The sequence below is a fragment of the Theropithecus gelada genome, chromosome 2 (genome assembly GCF_003255815.1).
Source record: "Theropithecus gelada isolate Dixy chromosome 2, Tgel_1.0, whole genome shotgun sequence".
Taxonomy (NCBI): domain Eukaryota; kingdom Metazoa; phylum Chordata; class Mammalia; order Primates; family Cercopithecidae; genus Theropithecus; species Theropithecus gelada.
The window spans coordinates 54,935,156-54,956,926 of NC_037669.1; the positions used below are offsets into that span (position 1 = coordinate 54,935,156).

At 46.8% G+C, this 21,771-nt stretch overlaps 1 protein-coding gene across 6 annotated transcripts; it reads left to right on the top strand.

The window, feature by feature from the left end:
- The first annotated feature begins 9,110 nt into the window (after nt 1-9,110).
- On the top strand, nt 9,111-21,071 carry CIDEC (cell death inducing DFFA like effector c). Of its 6 annotated transcripts, none has more exons than XM_025377715.1 (7): nt 9,111-9,141; nt 10,312-10,424; nt 10,852-10,929; nt 12,147-12,300; nt 16,847-17,005; nt 17,091-17,278; nt 20,509-21,071. In XM_025377715.1, the coding sequence occupies exons 3-7, from the start codon at nt 10,877-10,879 to the stop codon at nt 20,669-20,671; spliced, it is 717 nt and encodes a 238-aa protein (XP_025233500.1). In that variant the 5' UTR covers nt 9,111-9,141; nt 10,312-10,424; nt 10,852-10,876; the 3' UTR covers nt 20,672-21,071. The 6 variants fall into 6 exon arrangements, with proteins under 6 accessions (XP_025233500.1, XP_025233502.1, XP_025233503.1 ...); XM_025377714.1 differs by lacking the exon at nt 10,312-10,424 and adding an exon at nt 16,695-16,724 and having other exon boundaries at nt 9,117-9,141; XM_025377717.1 differs by lacking the exon at nt 12,147-12,300.
- Nucleotides 21,072-21,771: the final 700 nt, after the last annotated feature.

Here is a 21,771-nt window from a genome sequence, read left to right on the forward strand (position 1 = left end):
GGTTTAACCAGGAAAATGACACAATTTTGCATTTTTAAAAGATAGATCTAGGCCGGGCGCGGTGGCTCAAGCCTGTAATCCCAGCACTTTGGGAGGCCGAGACGGGCGGATCACGAGGTCAGGAGATCGAGACCATCCTGGCTAACATGGTGAAACCCCGTCTCTACTAAAAAATACAAAAAACTAGCCGGGCGCGGTGGCGGGCGCCTGTAGTCCCAGCTACTCGGAAGGCTGAGGCAGGAGAATGGCGTGAACCCGGGAGGCGGAGCTTGCAGTGAGCAGAGATCCGGCCACTGCACTCCAGCCTGGGCGGCAGAGCGAGACTCCGTCTCAAAAAAAAAAAAAAAAGATAGATCTAGGTGGGGACACAGTGCCTCAAGGCTGTAATCTCAGCATTTTGGGAGGCCAAGGCAGGAGATCAGCCTGGGCAACATAGTGAGACTCCTGTCTCTACAAAAATAAAATAATATTAGCTGGGATGGTGGTGCGTGCCTGTAGTCCAGGCTACTCGGGAGGATGAGGTGGGAGAATCATTTGAGACCAGGAGTTCAAGGTTACAGTGAGCCATGATTATGCCACTGCACTCCATTCTGGGCAACAGAGTAAGACACTGTCTGTAAATAACTAAAGATAGCTAGATCTAGTTGCTGTGTAGAGAATGGCTCACAGGGACCAAGGGTGAAGCAGAGGAATCACTTGAAGGCTACTGCAGTAATTCAGGCAATCCTAGGGGTGGCTTGGGTTAAGAGGTGGCAATGGACAGACAGGAACAGATTTGAGTTCCTTGGGATTTAACATCCGTAGGTGGGTAACAAGAGCACATATGACTAGCAAAGGGCTCACATTAGGAAGGGATTCTGTGTGGCTGGGATCTGAGAAAGACAAGCAAGAAATCAGCAACATTGGCCGAGCATGGCTCACACCTGTAATCCCAGCACTTTGGGAGGCCGAGGTCGTGGGTCACTTGAGGTCAGGAGTTCAAGACTAGCCTGGTCAAAATGGTGAAACCATGTCTCTACTAAAAGAAATACAAAAATTATCAGGGTGTGGTAGCTCATACCTGTAGTCCCGGCTAACTCGGGAAGCTGAGGCAGGAGAATCACTTGAACCCAGGAGGCGGAGGTTGCAGTGACCCAAGATCACACTACTGCACTCCAGCCTGAGCAACAGAGTGAGACCCTGTCTCAAATTTAAAAAAAAATAAGAAAAAAGGCCGGGCACAGTGGCTCACGCCTGTAATCCCAGAACTTTGGGAGGCCGAGGTGGGCGGATCACGAGGTCAGGAGATAGAGACCATCCTGGCTAACACGGTGAAAGCCCGTCTCTACTAAAAATACAAAAAATTATCTGGGCATGGTGGCATGTGCCTGTAGTCCCAGCTACTCAGGAGGCTGAGGCAGGAGAATCGCTTGAACCTGGGAGGCGGAGTTTGCAGTGAGCCGAGATCATACCATTGCACTCCAGCCTGGGTGACAGAGTGAGACAAAAGAAATCAGCAATATCTATTGAGTACCTACTCTATGCTAGGCATATTCACACATGTGAACTCATTCTCTTTTTCCATTACCCTTGGAGATAACTACTTTTGTTATCATTATCTTACACAAGGGAAAACTAAGGCTCAGAAAGGGGAAGTGACTTGCCCAGGATCACACAGCAATAGCACTGTAAGAACTCAGACCAAAGTGACCCTAGGGCTGGAGGATTTTTCTGCCAGATCTGTTACTGTCCTGTTTAAGGGATAACTAAGAGGGTTCAGGACCCATTGAGGGATAACTAAGAGGGTTCAGGACCTCTGGGAAAATGGGCCAGGAATATTTGTCACCTCCCCCCAGGCTCTCTAGAATGTCTTTCTTTCTCCTGTGGAAATCCTGCTGACCCTTTAGGACCCATCTTACTGCACCAAAAATCACCTGCTTCCACGTTAGCTCTCATCGTTTTTGCTGTCTGTGAAGCCTGGTCTAGAACCATCTGTGATAGACTCATCCAGGATGCTTGTTAAAACCACAGATTTCTGGGCCCCCGTTACCCAAATGAATCATTCCCCAAAGTTGGGCCTAAGAATATCTTTTTAATTTAAAATGTTGACTAGATAATGTGTTTACATGGTTCAAAAACCAAACAATAAGCTGGCTGCGGTGGCATGTACCTGTAGTCCCAGCTACTCATGAGGCTGAGGTGGGAAGATTGCTTGAGTTCAGGAGTTTGAGGCCAGTCTGGGCAACATGATGAGACCTTGAGCATGGTGGCTTATGCCTATAATCCCAGCACTTTGGGAGGCTGAGGCAGGAGGATTGCTTGAGTCCAGGAATTTGAGATCAGCCTGGGCGACGTAGCAAGAACCTATCTCTAAAAAAAAAAAAAAAATTAGCCAGGCAAGATGGCATATGTCTGTAGTCTCAGCTACTCAGGAGGCTGAGATGGGAGGATCACTTGAGCCCAGCAGGTTGAGGCTTCAGTGAGCCATGATTACACCATTGCACTCCAACCTGGGCAACAGAGCAAGACCTTGTCTCAAAAAGAAAATACAAATGGTCATATGGAAAGGATGCTAATGCAAAGGCATGGCTGTTTAGAGCAGAGGTTCATAGCTGTTTTCGTGCCATGAATTTCCTTGGCAGCCTGGGGAAGCTACAAACTCTCAGAATATTTTTATTTTTTATTTAATTAATTATTATTTTTTTTGAGACAGCGTCTTGCTCTGTTGCCCAGGCTGGAGTGCAGTGGTACCATCGTGGCTCACTGAGCCTTGATCTCCTGGGCTCAAGTGAGCCTCCTGCCTCAGCCATGCGAGTAGCTTGGATTATAGGCATGCACTACTATGCCTGGCTTATTTTACATTTTTTATAGAGATGGGGGTCTTGCTATGTTGCCCAGGCTGGTTTCAAATTCTTGGCCTCAAGCAAACTTCCTGCCTTAGCCTCCCAAAGTGCTAGGATTACAGGCATGAGCCACCACATCTGGCCTTATTTTATTTATATTTTTAGAGATAGGGTCTTGCTCAGACTGAAGTGCAGTGGTACAATCGTGGCTCACTACAACCTCGAACTCCTGGGCTCAAGGGGCCCTCCCACCTCGGCCTCCTGAGTAGCTGGGACGTGTTTCACCACACCCAGCTAATTTTTGTGTTTTTTGTAGAGACAAGGTCTTACCATGTTGTCCAGGCTGGTCTTGAACTCCTGGCCTCAAGCAATACTCCTGCCTCGGCCTCACAGACTGCTAGGATTACAGGTGTGAGCCACTGTGCCCCGACCCTGCCTTATTTTGACTGAACAATATGTCTTGACTGTTTTCTCCAGATCAGTACATAAAGAAACTCTTTTGTTGTTTTTTGTTTTGGTTTGGTTTTGTTTTTTTGGTTTTTTGAGACGGAGTTTCACTCTTGTTGCTCAGGCCAGAGTGCAGTGGCACATTCTCAGCTCACTGCAACCTCTGCTTCTCGGGTTCAAGTGATTCTCCTGCCTCAGCCTCCTGAGTAGCTGGGATTACAGAAGCGTGCCACCACGCCTGGCTAATTTTTGTATTTTTTGAGTAGAGACAGGGTTTCACCATGTTGACCAGGCTGGTCTCCAACTCCTGATCTCAGATGATTTGCCTGCCTCCGTCTCCCAAAGTGCTGGGATTACAGGCATGAGCCACCGCGCCTGGCCCTCTTTTTTCTTAGTGCCATTTCATTATATGACTATAACATAATTTACCTGACGTACCCCCTCTTGTTGGACATTTGTGTTTCCAATATTTTGCTATTACAAATATAGCTTCAGAGAATAACCTTGTACATATATAATTTTACTCATGGTCAAGTAGATCTGTAGTCTGGAATCCCAGAGGTGGTATTGCTGGATCAAAGAATATATTGTGCTTGAAATTTTGATAGATCTTGTCAGAATGCCTTCCATAGTGGTTATACCAATTATATTCTCACCAGCAATATATGAGTCTGTCTGAGTCCCAGCTCTAGCAACAACTTGGTAGTCTGTTGGCCAGACTGGTCTCGAACTCCTGACCTCAGGCAATCCACCTGCCTCGACCTCCAAAGTGCTGGGCGTGGTGGGAGCCACCATACCCGGCTCAGTCTTCTTATTTTTTTATTTTTATTTTTTTGAGACAGAGTCTCTCTCTGTCGCCCAGGTTGGGGTGCAGTGGCACAATCTCGGCTCACTGCAAGCTCCGCCTCCCAGGTTCACACCCTTCTCCTGGCTCAGCTTCCCGAGTAGCTGGGACTACAGGCGCCCGCCACCATGCCTGGCTAATTTTTTTGTATTTTTTTAGTAAAGATGGGGTTTCACCATGTTAACCAAGATGGTCTCCCTCGATCTCCTGACCTCGTGATCTGCCTGCCCCCGCCTCCCAAAGTACTGAGATTACAGGCATGAGCCACCGCCCTGGCCCTTAATTATATGTAGATAGAGTAGGGAGGAAAGAATGAGAAAGAAAGAGAGAGACTAGCTTCTTGTCTGTGATATTAGTTCAAATATACAGTATTTTCCCTATTTATTTTACGTCTTTTGACTTTTTGTTCATGGTGTTATAAATTTAACATGAGGAATATATTTTTTAATTTAGTGGCTTCTCAATTTTGACTTGTAGCTACAGTACTTTTCCAATCCAAGGTGTCCCAGATGATTTTCATGCACTACAGAGTTTGAGAACCATGCTCAGACATTGCCTTTCTCACTGGAATGTGAATTCCCCAAAGGCAGGGACAAGAACTAAGTCATCCATGTCCCCAGCAGCTCATAGTGTCTGGCATAGTGTGAACATTTCAACGCCTGTAATCCCAGCACTTTGGGAGCTCGAGCCCAGGAGTTCAAGACCAGCCTGGGCAACATGGCAAAACTCCATCTCCATTAAAAGAAAAAAGAAAAATGAAAAAAAATTTAAAAAGAAAAGAAATGCTAGTTGAATAGATAAATTCCAGTGGAGTCAAAACCATCTCCCTCTCCTAATTGCTGTGAAAAATCCCCCGGGTTTATCCTTCACCCTCAGACAGTGCTCTCTGGCTTTAGCTCGTGGTTATCTTTGTCTTTCTGTGTCTGGTTTTCTGTCAGAGATGACTCTCCTGAGTCATCTATTGGCCTGTCTGTCTCGGGACACCAAGTACACAGTGGAGTAATAAATATTTGAGCCATGACTGTTGAAGGGAGGGGCCCCGACTCTCTCCAGAACCTCTTCCCTAAAGGGTTTTGCTTGTACCTTTCTCCTGGCTCTTGGTCTGTCCTTAAGTTTAAGTTATTTGTGTTCCTGTCTCCTCACTCTCTTTTCATGCTCCCTTCTCAAATCCTTTGCAATGATGTTTCCTTTGTCTTGATCATTCCCCAAGATTTAGGATTTACCTCAAAACTCACCTCCTTGGAGGCATTTCTTGAACGCACAGGCCAATCTTACTATCCAGCTGTTGTTATTATATCACTTTGTTTTGTTTTCTTCCTAGAACATCATTATCTGAAATTATTTTGTTTATTTGCATATTTTTTCATGGTCTGAGTTCACACCTTCCTCAGGAATGTCAGCTCCTTGAAGTCTAGGACAAGGCTGTCTTCTTTCCTGTTGTATTCTTAGCCCCAGAAGGACTGGCATATAGTAACTGCTTACTAAATATTTGCTGAATAAATGAATGATGGTTGCCTGAGAGCCCCTCCAGGGAAGGATTTAGATCTAAATAATAATAATAATTGCCATTTATTGAGCTCTAAGGATGCACTAGACTCTGTAGCAAGTTAATCTTCATGGAAACCAGATTCTATAGAGCTATTTTTATCCCCAGTTGTTGGATCAAACTGAAGCTTAGAGAACTTAGCTCACACAGCTAGCACTAGACCACTGGTTCTCAAAGTGGGTTCCCTGAGCAGCCATGGCTTCTGAATCACCTGGGAACCTTTAGTAATGCAAATTCCTAGGCACCACCCCAGACTTACTGAGAAATTCTGGGGTGGGGCCTAGCAATCTGAATTTTAACAAACCTGCCAGGTGATTCTGATGCACCAAAGTGTGAAAAACCCTGTGTTAAAAGAAAGATGAGGTTAAATGTTTTTTTAAAAACACAGCTTTATTGACATAGAATTCACATCACCCACTCAAGTGTACAGGTCAATGATTTTTAGTATATTTACAGGGTTGTACAACCATCACCGAAATAGTTTGTAATTAATAGGTTAAAAAAAAAAAGAGAGAGACCTGGCCAGGCGCAGTAGTTCATGCCTGTAATCTCAGCACTTTGGGAGGCAGAGGCAGGTAGATCACTTGAGGTCAAGAATTCCAGACCAGACTGGGCAACATGGTGAAACCTTGTCTCTACTAAAAATACAAAAATTAGCTAGGTGTGGTGGCACCCGCCTGTGGGAGGCGGAGGTTGCCCTAAACTGAGATTGCACCATTGCACTCCAGCCTGGGTAACATAGCAAGACTCCGAGACTCTGTATCAAAAAAAAAAAAAAAAAAAGAAGGCCGGGAGGCGGAGCTTGCAGTGAGCCGAGATGGCGCCACTGCACTCCAGCCTGGGTGACAGAGCAAGGGTCTGTCTCAAAAAGAAAATGAAAGGCTGGGCGTGGTGGCTCACACCTGTAATCCCAGCACTTTGGGAGGCAGAAGTGGGTGGCTCACGAGGTCAGGAGATGGAGACCATCCTAGCTAACACGGTGAAACCCCGTCTCTACTAAAAATACAAAAAGTAGCTGGGCGTGGTGTCGGGTGCCTGTAATCCCAGCTACTCGGGAGGCTGAGGCAGGAGAATGGCGTGAACCCCGGAGGCGGAGCTTGCAGTGAGCTGAGATCGCGCCACCGCACTCCAGCCTGTGCGACAGAGCAAGACTCCGTCTCAAAAAAAGAAAAAAAAAAACCCTAAAAGAAACCCTGTACCAATTAGCAGCCACTCCCCGTTCCCCTCCCATCCCCTACTCCCAGCCGGAAGCAACCTATTTTGTCTTTTTTTTTTTTTTTTTTTTTTTGAGGGGGTCCCCTTTTGTCGCCCAGGCTGAAGTGCAGTGGCGCGATCTGGGCTCACTGCAAGCTTCGCCTCCCGGGTTCACGCCATTCTTCTGCCTCAGCCTCCCGAGTAGCTGGGACAGGCGCCCGCCACCACCCCGGCTAATTTTTTGTATTTTCAGTAGAGACGGGGTTTCACCATGTTAGCCAGGATGGTCTCTATCTCCTGACCTCATGATCCGCCTGCCTCGGCCTCCCAAAGTGCTGGGATTACAGGCGTGAGCCACGGCACCCGGCCCTATAGATTTGCCTATTGTAAACATTTCATATAAGTGGAATCATACAACGTGTATATGATTCCTGTGACTGGCTTTGTCTACTTTCTGTGCTGTTTGCAAGGTTCCTCCATGTGGTAGCATGGATCCTTTTTGACAAATAATATACCATGTATGGATATGCACGTTTAAAAAATTGATTTATCAATTGAACATTCATGTGTTTCTACCTTTTGGCTATTATGAATAATCTTATGAATATTCACATACAAGTTTTTGTGTAGACATATATTTTCATTTCTTTTGGATATATGTATGTGTGTATATGTGTGTGTGTGTATATATATATACACACACACACATATATATGTAATTTGGTTTTGGTTTTGTTTCTTTTCTTTTGTAAATACAGGGTCTCCCTATATTACTCAGGCTAAATTTGAATTCCTGGGCTCAAGTGATCCTCTTGCTTCAGCCTCCTTCTGAGCAGCTGGGACAACAGATGTGCTCTATGTGACACACACACACACACCACACACACACACACACAGAAGTGGAACTGCCGGGTCACAGATCTTACACTCTTAACCACTCCACATTTCAGCTTGTCTTACTCTCTGCTGTGATTTAATATGTACATTATCAAATTGAGAAAAATACAAAAAAATTTAAAAATAATAACATATATTATCAGTAATAGTAATAATCACTTGGATCTATTGAGTGTTTATGTTTGCAAAGCCTTTACTTTTTTTTTTGAGACAGAGTCTTGCTGTGTCACCCAGGCTGGAGTACAGTGGTGTGATCTCAGCTCACTGCATCCTCCGCCTCCTGGGTTCAAGTGATTCTCCTGCCTCAGCCTCCTGAGTAGCTGGGCTACAGACACCCACTACCACGCCCAGCTAATTTTTGTATTTTTAGTAGAGACGGGGTTTCACCATATTGGCCAGGCTGGTCTCGAACTCTTGACCTTGTGATCTACTGGTCTCGGCCTCCCAAAGTGCTGGGATTAGAGGTGTGAGCTACCGCGCCTGGCCTTTCTTTTCTTTTCTTTTTTTTTTTTAGACAAGGTCTCACTCTGTTGCCCAGAATGGAGTGCAGTGGTGTGATCTAGGCTCACCGAAACCTCTGTCTCCCAGGCTCAGGCAATTCTCCTGCCTCAGCCTCCCAGGTAGCTGGGATTACAGGCGCACACCATCACACCTGGCTCATTTTTGTATTTTTAGTAGAGATGGGGTTTCACCATGTTGGCCATGCTGGTCTCAAACTCCTGACCTCAAGTGACTCACCACCCATGCTGGTCTCAAACTCCTGACCTCAAGTGACTCACCACCTCGGCCTCCCAAAGTGCTGGGATTACAGGCGTGAGCCACTGCACCCAGGCTACTTTTTCCTTTCTTCCTTTCTTTCTTTTCAGAGACAGGGTCTCACTCTGTTGCCCAGGTTGTCCTCCAACCCCTCCCCTGTCCTCAAGCAATCCTCCCGCCTCAGCCTCCCAAAACACTGGGATTACAGGCATGAGCCACTGTGCCCCTTTACTTTTATTGTCACTAATCCTCACCACTACCCTGTAAAACAGGAATCATTATCCTCGTTATACAGAGAAGAGAAACGGGGGCTCACAGAAGTCAGGTGACCTGTCTAAGCTCAAGCAAGCTGATATGGGGTAGAGTTGGGACCACAACCCACATCTGCCTGCTTTCTGTGCCCTCTGTGCTTGATCTCACGTCATGGACCATCCCTTTTGCCAAAGCTTTCGAAACGTGGCTTCTCCCCTCCTTTTAGGCCTTTTCTAGAAGTGAGGCTGGCTTGCAGCTCTCACCCCAAGCCTTTTTCCCCAGCTGGGGCTGAAGGCTGGGGAGGAGCTTCATGGGGGCTGGAAATAAATGAAGGGAGCGCTGGGCAGGACAGGGCAGTATTTCCAGGAGGCTGTGAGGGGGAGGTAAGGAGTTTGTTATTGTTTTGGGTTTGGGGAATTTTTTTTTTTTCTTTGCTCCTGGAGAGCAGGTTAGGTAGCTCTTGGCAGTTTTGCTAGGGATAAGAAGTGGGTGAGGCTGAGGCGAGCAGAATCCTCCTGCCTCAGCCTCCCATGTAGCTAGGACTAGAACTACTGTAGTGCTAAGTGGGGAAGAGGGCTTTCTGCCTCTGTGGGGCCTGGTCTGGAAAGTCCCCCAAATTGTTAAAAGGAGAGAGTGATTGTCCCCAACTGGCAAGGGGGCTTTTATGTCCACCCCTTGTGCCCCTTGCTCTGTGCGAAGCCCTACCTGTGCTGGGGGCTTCGAATAGGAAGAGGACCTCAGGGCCAGGCACCCAGGGACTGAGGGGCTACAGCACAAACAGACCCAGAGGCACACTTGGCTGGGAACAGCAGGATGAAGGGGTAATAATTTTGTGAGTGGTCTAAGAAGACTTTCCTTTTAAAGAGTGGAAAGCAATGAAACTGAGTCTTCAAGGCTGCAAAAGTTTCGCCCTGGATCAGAGAAAGGCACTACAGGTGGAGGGAACTATCTGTGCAAAGGGTTGGGGCCTTCAAGAGCTGGAGCAGAGGTTTAAGAGAAAAAGTGGTGACAGATGAGCCCAGGGCTGTCTGCTTAGACCTGTGATCTAATACGGATGCCAGGAGCCACATGGCAACGTGGCTATTTAAATTTAAATTAGTTAAAATTCAATAAAGTAAAAAATACAGCTCCTGTGCCGGGTGCAGTGGCTCATGCCTGTAATCCCCGCACTCTGGGAGGCCGAGGCAGGGAGATCACCTGAGATCAGGAGTTCAAGACCAACCTAGCCAACATGATGAATCCCAATCTCTACTAAAAATACAAAAAAAAAAAAAAAAAAAAAAAGTTAGATGGATGTGGTGGCAAATGCCCCTGTATTTCCAGCTACTGGGGACGCTGAGGCAGGATAATTGCTTGAACCCAGGAGGTGAAGGTTGTAGTGAGCGAGATCGCCCCATATGCACTCTAGCCTGGGTGACAAGAGTGAAACTAAAAAAAAAAAAAAAAATTCCAGCTCCTGAATCACACGTTATGTTTCAAATATTCAATAGCCACATGGGGCTGGTAGCAATGGTATTGGAGAGTATGTACAAGGCATGCCTCTACCATCACAGAATGTTCTTTTGGCCCATGGGAAGCCTCAGGAAGGGGTTCAGATTGCTCAAGGACCCATGGGAGAGAGCAGGCTTTGACTGGGCTGCCTGCCTGTGAGGTCTCTGGACTAGAGGTGAGGGAACGGTCCCCAGAAGTGTGAGGTGGTGTGACTCACCTCCTGCCAGCGTAAAGTGGACTCTGTCCCCAAGGACAGGAAAATATCGGGCAAGGCTTCTTCAGCCCTGACTTGGGATATCTGCTCAGTGTGACCAAAGCCAGGGGCTGAGAAACATGGAGTGAGTGGGACTGGGGCAGGAGCAGTAGCTGCTGAGTGAGGCTGAGCCTGAGCACCCGGTGGGGAAAGGGGTGGGGTCTCCAGCTTGGTCTTGGTTGGCATGCCTGGGACCGGACAGGAGAAGGGCTGGGGGAGGTATGTGTGAGTTGGGATAGAAGAGGGAGGAGGGTTGCTGAAGAGGGGTTGGGTTGCACCATGCCTAACAATGAGAGAGATGGGAACCCTCTCATCTCACACTGATGAGTTGTTTCTGCCTCTTTCCCAGGTCCAACACAGTCCAGCTGACAAGGATGGAATACGCCATGAAGTCCCTTAGCCTTCTCTACCCCAAGTCCCTTTCCAGGTGAGGAAAGCCATGGGCAGAATGGAAAGGGAGCCACCTATGAGCTGTAAGCCAGAACTTCTCAAACTTTAGTGGGTATATAGGTCACAGGGGACCTTGTTCAAGTGCAGATTCTGATTCAGGAGGTCTGGAGTGGGACCTGAGATTCTGCACTGCCAAGAAGTCCCTGGGTGATATTAATGCTGCTGCCTACACTACCACCACACCGTGCATAGAAAGGAGTAGACGCTATGCTTGGTGCTTTTACTCCTGATCTCATGTAAGCCTCACAACAACTTTGGGAAGTGGGGGTTATTATACCAAATTAATAGGTGAGAGAACTGAGGCACATAGTGGGTGCTCTCAATCACCCAGCAAATCCATGAGGGAGCCAAAATTCTAAATTGGGACTGCCTGACTGTAAAATCCAGGTCCTTTCCATTCCTTTGGTTCTAAATTGAGTGCTTCAGTTAAAAAAATACCTTATATTGACTTCGGGTTTCCCCCACTTCATCCAACTTTACAGGTGAGGAGAGTGAAGCCAAGAGAGAGGTGGTAATTGGGGGAACGTGAGATGGGTCTTTTATTACTTTGCTACTTACTCCTCATGGTCTGAGAACCAGCATATCAACATCACTTGGGAACTTGTGAAACATTTGGAATCTCAGGCCTCACCCAGGTCTACTCAATCAGAATCTGCATTTGAACAGATGCCCTGGTGACTTACGTGCCCTTCAAAGTTTGAGATGCACTGCTCTAGCAGGCTTTTTTTCTTTTTCTTTCTTTTTTTTTTTTTTAAGTCAAGGTCTCACTCTGTTGCCCAGAATGGAGTGCAGTGGTGCCATCATAGCTCACTACAACCTCTGCTGCCTCCCAGGGTTCAAGCAATTCTTGTGTCCCTGCCTACGGAGCTGTGATTACAGGCATATGCCACCACGCTGGCTAATCTTTGTATTTTTAGTAGAGATGGGGTTTCACCATGTTAGCCAGGGTGGTCTTGAACTCCTGACTTCAAGTGATCTGCCCACCTCAGCCTTCCAAAGTATGGGATTACAGGCATGAGCCACCGTGCCTGGCCTCTAGCAGGCTTTTGAGTAAGACTAGAGCAGGATTAGCAGGCGATGGGGGCTTGACTGATCATGAGCCTGGTCTGGAGGGGTGGGGAGGTGGCTCCCCTGTGTGGTGGGCAAGGGTTGGGCAAAGTGGGCGGCTCACCCTGATGCTTCAACTGCCCCCAGGCGCGTGTCAGTGCGTACCTCTGTGGTGACCCAGCAGCTGCTGTCGGAGCCCAGCCCCGTGGCCCCCAGGGCCCGGCCCTGCCGCATAAGCACTGCAGATCGAAGCGTGAGGAAGGGCATCATGGCTTACAGTCTTGAGGACCTCCTCCTGAAGGTGAGAGTGCCCTGCACATTGCACAGCCTAGCTGTGAGCTGAGATTCAGGGCTTAGAAGGTGGCAGTTTCCTTTCTGATACCTACCAGCACCTACATATGGTAATGCCCACCTGGACAGCGTCCAACTGATAGCAATGGCTGATGTCTGTTTGGTAACGGCAGGTGGGCGGGGCAGTATGTTACCATCCTACACTATCAGTAGGTTAGTGGTATTTTCAGGGCACATTTTTCTTGCTGGAAAATCTCTTGCTTCCCACTTCCATTAGTTTTTTTGTTTTGGTTTTTGTTTCTTTTTTTTTTTTTTTGAGACGAAGTCTCGCTCTTGTCACCCAGGCTGGAGTGCAATGGTGCAATCTCGGCTCACTGCAACCTCTGCCTCCCAGGATCAAGCGATTCTCCTGCCTCAGCCTCCCGAGTAGCTGGGACGACCGGCACACACCACCACACCCAGCTAATTTTTTGCACTTTAGTAGAGACAGGGTTTCACCGTGTTGCCCAGGCTAGTCTCGAACTCCTGAGCTCAGGCAATCCACCCACCTCGGCCTCCCAAAGTGTTGGGATTACAGGTGTGAGCTACCACGCCCAGCCTGAGATGGAGTCTTGCTATGTCACCCAAGTTGTAGTGCAGTGGCATGATCTCGACTCACTGAAGCCTCCGCCTCCAAGGTTCAAGTGATTCTCATGCCTCAGCCTCCCAAGAAGCTGGGACTATAGGCATGTACCACCACGCCCAGTTAATTTTTTTGTATTTTTAGTAGAGACGGTGTTTCGTCATGTTGACCAGGCTGGTCTCAAACTCCCAACCTCAGGAAATCCACCTGCCTCTGCCTCCCAAAGTGCTAGGATTACAGGCATGAGCCACCACGCCCGTCCTCAGTGATCATCTCTATAGGGGTGGGACCTGCAATCCCAGGTGCCTGGTACAGGTCAAATGTTTGGATTAGGCTTTCAAGTACTAGGTTCTATTTAACATACATAAATCATAGCTCACCTCTTTATTCTAAGTTTCCTCCCCTATTTCTGTGTATTAGTTCTATTCTTCCGGGGAGCAAATTTCCCCTCCTTTGTAAGGCTTCTGGCTGTGCAGACTACATTTCTTGTGCTTTCGATCAAAAGGACCTGTTCATACTCTAGTCTGGACTTGGTGCTGCTTTTTTGCCCTGAGGCCTGGGCACCCCTGGCATCAAAATGTCCTTGTTATATATGGCTTCCTCTGGAGGAAGCAATTACAAACTAACAAAAGTTACACAGTACAAATACAATACAAAACTTTTCCTGAATCATTTGAGACTAAGTTGCCAACTTGCTGCCTATTACTCTTGGATACTTCAATGTGCATTTTCTACAAACAAGGATATTCTCCTGTGTAGCCATCATACAACTATTACAATCAGGAAACAGTATTACATTACTGTAATTGAATCCTGAGACTCAAGCATTGCCAGTTGTCCCAATAATATCCTTTGTAGTGAAAGGATCCAGGTCAGGATCAAGTGTTTATTTAATTGTATGGTTCTTTAGTTTCCTTTAGTCTGGAACAGTTTTTCAGTGTTTCCTTGACTTTCATGACCTTGACCATTTTGAAGATTGTGAGCCAACTATTTTTGTTTACTGGCCCTTGGTTTGGAACTATCCATTTCTTTCTTTCTTTCTTTTTTCTTTTTGTTGAGACGGAGTCTTGCTCTGTTGACCAGGCTGGAGTGCAGTGGTGCGATCTTGGCTCACTGCAAGCTCCACCTCCTGGGTTCCCACCATCCTCCTGCCTCAGCCTCCCAAGTAGCTGGGACTACGGGCACCTGCCACCATGCCTGGCTAATTTTTTTTTGTATTTTTAGTAGAGACGTGGTTTCACCATGTTAGCCAGGATGGTCTCGATCTCCTGACCTTGTGACCTGCCTGCCTCGGCCTCCCAAAGTGCTGGGATTACAGGCATGAGCCACTGCACCCGGCCCTATCCATTTCTTTAATTCAGGTTTATATCTTTGGCAGGAATATGATAAAAATAAGTTACAGGCCAGGCATAGTGGCTCACGCCTGTAATCCTAACACTTTGGGAGACCGAGGCAGGAGGATTCCTTGAGCCCAGGAGTTCAAAACCAGCCTGGGCAACATGGTGAGACCCCATCTATACAAAAATAATGCAGGAATTAGCTGGACATGGTGGTGTGCACCTGTAGTTTCAGTTACTCAGGAGGCTGAGGCAGGATGATCGCTTGAGCCTAGGAATTTGAGGCTTCAGTAAACTGTGAATGCACCACTGCGCTCTAGCCTGTGTGACAGAGTGAGACCCTGTCTAAAAAAAATTTTTTAAAGATTGTCAGTGCAAAATTATATGCAATTTTTATCACCTTACTGTTCTGATTATTTGAATAAAGTGGTAGGTACAGTCAAGCTTCTCTATGTAACATTTTTCTCTCTGTTATTTATTTTCTAGGTCAGTACTTTGTACTAAGTAAACATTGAATTCTGCATCTGTCACTGTATTCACTTATTATTATTATTATTATTTTTTAGAGAAAGGGTCTCACTCCATTGCCCAGGCTAGGATGCAGTGGTGTGATGATGGCTCACTGCAGCCTCAAACTCCTAGGTTCAAGTGATCCTGCCACCTCAGCCTCCTGACTCACTAGGACTATAGATACACAACCTCACACCTAATTTTTAATTAAAAAAAAAATAGCGATGGGGTCTAGCTATGTTTCGCAGCCTGATCTCAAACTCCTGGCCTCAAGTGATCCTCCCACCTCGGCCTCCCAAAGTGCTGGGATTAGAGGCATGAGCCACTGCACCTGGCCTATTTATTTATTCATATCAAAAGGGACACAGGTATTCCTATTTTAGTAGGATATATAAATGGCAACAGATTATTTATTGATGCTCAAGTTGTCCCAGACTTCTGTGTCTTTTTATCATGTCCCTATCATTCTTTGCATGCTTTTTTACTTTCTGGTGCTTTTTTTTTAATCCTGTCCCCATCATTCTTTGCATGCTTTCTTACTTTCTGGTGCAGCAAGGTATTACAGGCTCATCTTGTATTTTCCCTGCCCTAATTCTTGGCCATTTTTTTCTAAGGAGGTCTGTTTCATTTTAGTGGAGAATGGTATTCAGAAACCGAGATCAGGGAGCTAGGTATGTTCATTGCTATTGGTGTGTTGCTGAGCCCAGGCCCTTATTGAAAGATTTTTAAGTAGCAAAATATGTTCCTTATTGAATCCAAGCAAGAAAAGTGAAGTGAGAATTCAATCATTCCAAAATAACCAATGATGTGGTTGTAAATGTCCTGAGGAGCCTATTCTTATTATGGACCATGTATTCTGCCAGGTGACTTGCAGTATTTCTTCTGATGAGAGCCTTAAGATAGTTACCACTATTTCCATTCTCCAGAGGCAGAGGCCAAGTGCATTCACTGGGATTGAAAAATCCCAGCATTTTGGGAGGCTGAGGTGGGAGGATTCCTTGAGCACAGGAGTTTGAGACCAGCCTCAGCCACAAAGCAGTACCCTGTCTCCACCTCCCCCCGCAAAAAAAATTAGCTGGACAACCAGGGCACAAGCCTGTAATCTCAGCTACTTGGGAGGCTAAAGTGGAAGGATCGTTGAGCCCAGGAGGTTGAGGCTGCAGTGAGCTGTGATTATACCACTGCATTCCAACCTGGGTTAAAGAGCAAAGCCTTCTCTCAAAAAAAAAAAAAAAAAAAAAATTACACATAGAGTTAATGTATGACTCAGCAATTCTACTCCTAGGTATATGTCCAGGAGAATTGAAAACCTGTGTTCATATAAAAACGTGTACACAAAAACTCATAGCAGCATTATTCATAACAGTCAAAAAGAAACAATCCAAGTGTTCATCCATTGATAAATAGATTTTAAAATCTGGTATATCTATATAGTAGAATATTATTAGCCAAAAAAAAAAAAAAAGAATGAATCATGTCTGGGCATGATAGCACATACCTGTAATCCCAGCACTTTGGGAGGCCAAGGTAGGAGGATCCCTTGAGGCCAGGAGTTTGAGACCAGTCTGAGCAACATAGCCAGACACCATCTTTAAAAAAACATAAAAATTAGGCAGGTGTAATGCATGCGCCTGTAGTCCCCACTACTCGGGAGGCTGAGGCAGGAGGATTGCTTGTGCCCAAGAGTTGGAGGCTGCAATGAGCTACAATTATGTCACATGCTCTCTACTTAACGCTTATGATATGCTTACGATTACTGCATTCCAGCCTAGTAAACACTGCACTATTAGATAGTGGTGATTGCTGCACAACTTTGTGAATATATTAAAAAACCCTGAATTGTACACTTTTAGAGGGTAACTTTTAGAGTATGTAAACTATATCACAATTAAAAATTATATGTGACTTATATTTTATTGGACAATATTATTCTAGACTATGAACCCTGAAGTCAGGAACCAAGAGGTACCATGATAAAGTCTCTGGGTAGTGATTACACAGCAGAGGGCTTGGGCTCCAGTTCCACCTCATAGACCCCAGCCCACTAGTTCTGGGATGGCAGAAGCATCACTGACCTTATTCCCCAGGTCCGGGACACTCTGATGCTGGCAGACAAGCCCTTCTTTCTGGTGCTGGAGGAAGATGGCACAACTGTAGAGACAGAAGAGTACTTCCAAGCCCTGGCAGGGGATATAGTGTTCATGGTCCTCCAGAAGGGGCAGAAATGGCAGCCCCCATCAGAACAGGTGAGGTTCCACCTGTTGGGGGAGAAAATCGGGACCCTGGGAGATGTCTTCAAGGGGTGCTAACCATTTGCTTGTCTCAATGCAGGGGACGAGGCACCCACAGTCCCTCTTCCATAAGCCTGCCAAGAAGATTGATGTGGCCCGTGTAACCTTTGACCTGTACAAGCTGAACCCACAGGACTTCATTGGCTGCCTGAATGTGAAGGCAACTTTTTATGATACGTACTCCCTTTCCTACGATCTGCACTGCTGTGGGGCCAAACGCATCGTGAAGTGAGTGAAGTGGGATTTCCTGGGGACAGGGTGGGTATGGGCAATGGGAGAGCCCCTGTCTGTTCACATGGACTCAGCCTTCTCAGCGCCTGGGTCTGGCATTAGTGCTGACAAAGCATAGCCTGTATCAGACAACATGGAGCCTGATGGGCTCTCGAAGTGCTGCTGTGGACGACACTGGCGTGTGCCCAGGGGTGCATGTGTTCCTCCTGGTGGAACTTGGATGCATTTTGCTTTTATGACTACTTTCCACTCTAGAAACTACACTTTTTTTTTATGGAAATAGGGAGTTTTCCTAAGTAGTATTCTAGTCAATTTTTTAAAATGAACATGTTTTGGCCAGGTGTGGTGGCTCACACCTGTAATCCCAGCACTTTGGGAGGCCAAGGTGGGTGGATCACTTGAGGTCAGGAGTTTAAGACCAGCCTGGCCAACATGGCAAAACCCAATCTATACAAAAATACAAAAATTAGCTGGACATTGTGGTGCATGCCTGTAATTCCAACTACTCAGGAGGCTGAAGCAGGAGAATTGCTTGAACCTGGGAGGTGGAGGTTGCAGTGAGCCAAGATTCTGCCACTGCACTCCAGCCTGGGCGAAAGAGCAAGACTCTCTCAGACAAAAAAAAAAAAAAAAAAAAAAGCATGTGTCAAAGATTTAATTGAATTCATTAATTAATGAGAGAAGTAGCGGCCGGGCGCGGTGGCTCACGCCTGTAATCCCAGCACTTTGGGAGGCCGAGGCGGGCGGATCACGAGGTCAGGAGATCGAGACCATCCTGGCTAACATGGTGAAACCCCGTCTCTACTAAAAATGCAAAAAATTAGCCGGGCGAGGCGGCGGGCGCCTGTAGTCCCAGCTACTCGGGAGGCTGAGGCAGGAGAATGGCGTGAACCCGGGAGGCGGAGCTTGCAGTGAGCCGAGATCGCGCCACTGCACTCCAGCCTGGGCGACTAAGCGAGACTCTGTCTCAAAAAAAAAAAAAAAAAAGAGAGAAGTAGCAAGAAGTTACAATCAGTTCAAAGGAGAATTCAAAATCTCACACATATATAGGTCCAGCAAGAACGATGAGATAGGCTGGGTGCAGTGGCTCTCACTTGGAATCCCAGCATTTTGGGAGGTCAAGGCAGGAGGATCTGTTGTACCCAGGAATTTGAGACCAGCTTGGGCAACATAGTGAGACCCAGTCTCTACCACATGCGCGTGTGCATGCACGCACACACACACACACACACAAAATGCTGGCAGTGGTAGTATCTCCCTATAATCCCAGCTAGGTGGGAGGATTGCTTGAGCCCAGGAGTTTGAGGCTGCAGTGAGAAATGACCATACCACTGTGTACTCCAGCCTGGGCAACAGCATGAGACCTTGTCTCTAAAAAGAAGAAAAAAAGAGATAAATGTATACATACAAAATTGGATTATTCCCCCGTGTGAATGGGAGGGATGAAATAATCTTCCCTCCATAGGACAGAATTAATTTGCAAGTCTTATGGACCAGAGTCATTTGTACTATATAATGAACTTTTCTTAAAACTTATTTTTGAAAGTCTAACCAAATGTCTCAGGAAGCATGAGAATATGTGAGGTTAGAACCTGTTGGCCGGGCGCGGTGGCTCAAGCCTGTAATCCCAGCACTTTGGGAGGCCGAGATGGGCGGATCACGAGGTCAGGAGATCGAGACCATCCTGGCTAACATGGTGAAACCCCGTCTCTACTAAAAAATACAAAAAACTAGCCGGGCATGGTGGCGGGCGCCTGTAGTCCCAGCTACTCAGGAGGCTGAGGCAGGAGGATGGCAAGAACCCGGGAGGCGGAGCTTGCAGTGAGCTGAGATCCGGCCACTGCACTCCAGCTCTGGGCAACAGAGCGAGACTGTTTCAAAAAAAAAAAAAAAAAAAAAAGAACCCGCTCCCACTTCCCCATTTCCCCTACTTTCCAAACATCCAACCCCATGTTAATTGCTTTATGCTATTTCAGCCTTATGACCCTGGGTGGCAGATGCAATCCCATTTTACCCATGAGGGAGTTGAAGCTCAGAACTAGAGCAGTTTGCTAAAGTTCACCCAGCTAATGAGACTGGATTAGGACTTAGGCCGGCCTAATTCAGTTTCTGTTTTCAGTACATGCTCATGCCAGGCATGGGTGTCTTCATGTCCAGCACTCTGAACATCAGTTAGACTGCAGGTGACTTGGAAAGGCCTCAGAGTCTAGAACAGAGTGTCTCAAGGGGCAGAGCCATGTTATGGAGATTAATCTGGTCCAAAGTAGTAGTAGAAAAATAGAAGGCATTATGAAATGAGCTGGAGTTTCGCATGAGAAAGTAGGGAGGTTCCGGGCATCTCAGTTAAGGTGGAATTGCAGGTCCTCGCCCTAATCCTGACCTCATCTGCAGCATCTGTTCCTGTTTGCACATCGCTCTAGAATTGATGAAGTGCTTTTAGTGCTACCACCTCAGTGGTATTCAAATGTTATTAATGAAGAAAACAAACATAATGAAACCAATCCCTTCCAGGCCAGCATGGGAATATGGGGATGCAGAGAGGGGGTACACTCTTGTTTTTTATTTATTATTTATACATTTATTTATTTATTTTTGAGACAGAGACTCACTCTGTCACCCAGGCTGGAGCGTAGTGGTACAATCTCAGCTCACTACAACCTCTGTCTCCTGGGTTCAAGTAATTCTTGTGCCTCAGCCTCCTGAGTAACTGAGATTACAGGTGTCTGCCACCACGCCTGCCTAATTGTTTGTATTTTTTAGTAGAGACAGGGTTTCACCATGTTGGCCAGGCTGGTCTCAAACTCCTGACCTCAAATGATCCACCCGCCTCGGCCACCTAAAGTGATAGGATTACAGGCATGAGCTACTGCGCCCAGCCTCATGTTTTTTGTTTGTTTGTTTTTAAATATAGAATCTTGCTCTATCACCCAGGCTGGAGTGCAGTGGTGCCATCTCGGCTCACTGCAACCTCCACCTCCTGGGTTCAAGCAATTCTCTTGCCTCAGGCTCTGGAGTAGCTGGGATTACAAGCACCCACCACTATGCCTGGCTAATTTTTGTATTTTTAGTACAGACAGAGATTTGCCATGTTGGCCATGCTGGTCTCAAACTCCTGACCTCAGGTGACCCACCCTCCATGGCCTCCCAAAGTGCTAGAATTACAGGTGTGAGCACCATGCCCAGCCTACTTTGTGGTTTTGACTTGCATGCCCTCTCATTCCACCTAGGGAAGCTCTCCGCTGGGCCCTCTTCAGCATGCAGGCCACGGGCCACGTGATGCTTGGCACCTCCTGTTACCTGCAGCAGCTCCTCGATGCTACAGAGGAAGGGCAGCCCCCCAAGGGCAAGGCCTCATCCCTCATCCCGACCTGTCTGAGGATACTTCAGTGAAAGCCTAAGCCCTTGGAAGCTTTCCCCAGTGAAGGACTAGACTAGGGGCCCCACGCTCAACTGGTAGTGCCCACAAGCCTGGCAACTGTAGAGCCGCTAACCTCCCCACACCTCCCTCACCGTGTAGGACCTGAGTGAGGAGGAGGGGCTGGAAACCTGGGGTGGGTTGGCCAAAGGAGAACCTCAGGCTCCTGGCCTGGCCCAGCTCCTTCCTGCCCAAGGCAGCTTAGCCCACCCAGACTGGTCCTGAAGTCTGCCCCTCAGCAATCCGGCCTCACAGTTTGCACTTTCATGGTGCTCTCTACCTTCTGGCCCCCATCCCAGAACATTCCTGAGTGAATTCTCAAGCACATCAGCATGTGATATTAGGGAGTTTGCAATAAATTATTGAGGCTGATGTTTCTTCTTTGCCTGTGTTCTTTGGGGGCGGGGTTCTATCTGGAAGGTTGGAGGGGGCTAAAGGAAGAGAAAAATCTATTTTCAAAGCATTCTCTTTAACGTAGGATTACAGAAAATAGCACTTTTTCTACCAAAGGAGAAAAAAAAAAAAAAAAAGAGCTGGGCACAGTGACAGGTGCCTGCTGTCCTAGCTACTCAGCAGACTGGGGTGGGTCTTTTTTAAAGACCCCAGTCTCTTTAAATAAACAAAATTGCAGTTGATTTTGAAACTAAAGTCGGCTGAATTTGAGGCTTGAGCTGACTATGTAATTGATACCATATGTAACAATTTCCTAATTAAATTCACCTATAAGAAGAGCTTCAATTGAGCAGGTGGGATTAAGTCACTCTTCTAATTTCTCAGTGTCCCATTTTATAATAACCATTTAAGTGGTTAGGTGAAAAAGTACTACTCAAGCTGTAAGGCATTTCTCCATCAATGCCCATCCTAACTTGCCAGACAGCTTATCTTTGATGTTCAGGACTTTCAGCCTCGGGATTTCAAAGTGGGCTCATAGGTAGCCCCAAACAGTAGGAGCTTCTCATCAGTGTGAGCTGGCATTTTCCAATATTGGACAACTCAAGACAAGCATGAAAGGCTGTACTTAGACTGGGCATGGTGGCTCATGCTTGTAATCCCAGCAATTTGGGAGGCTGAGCCA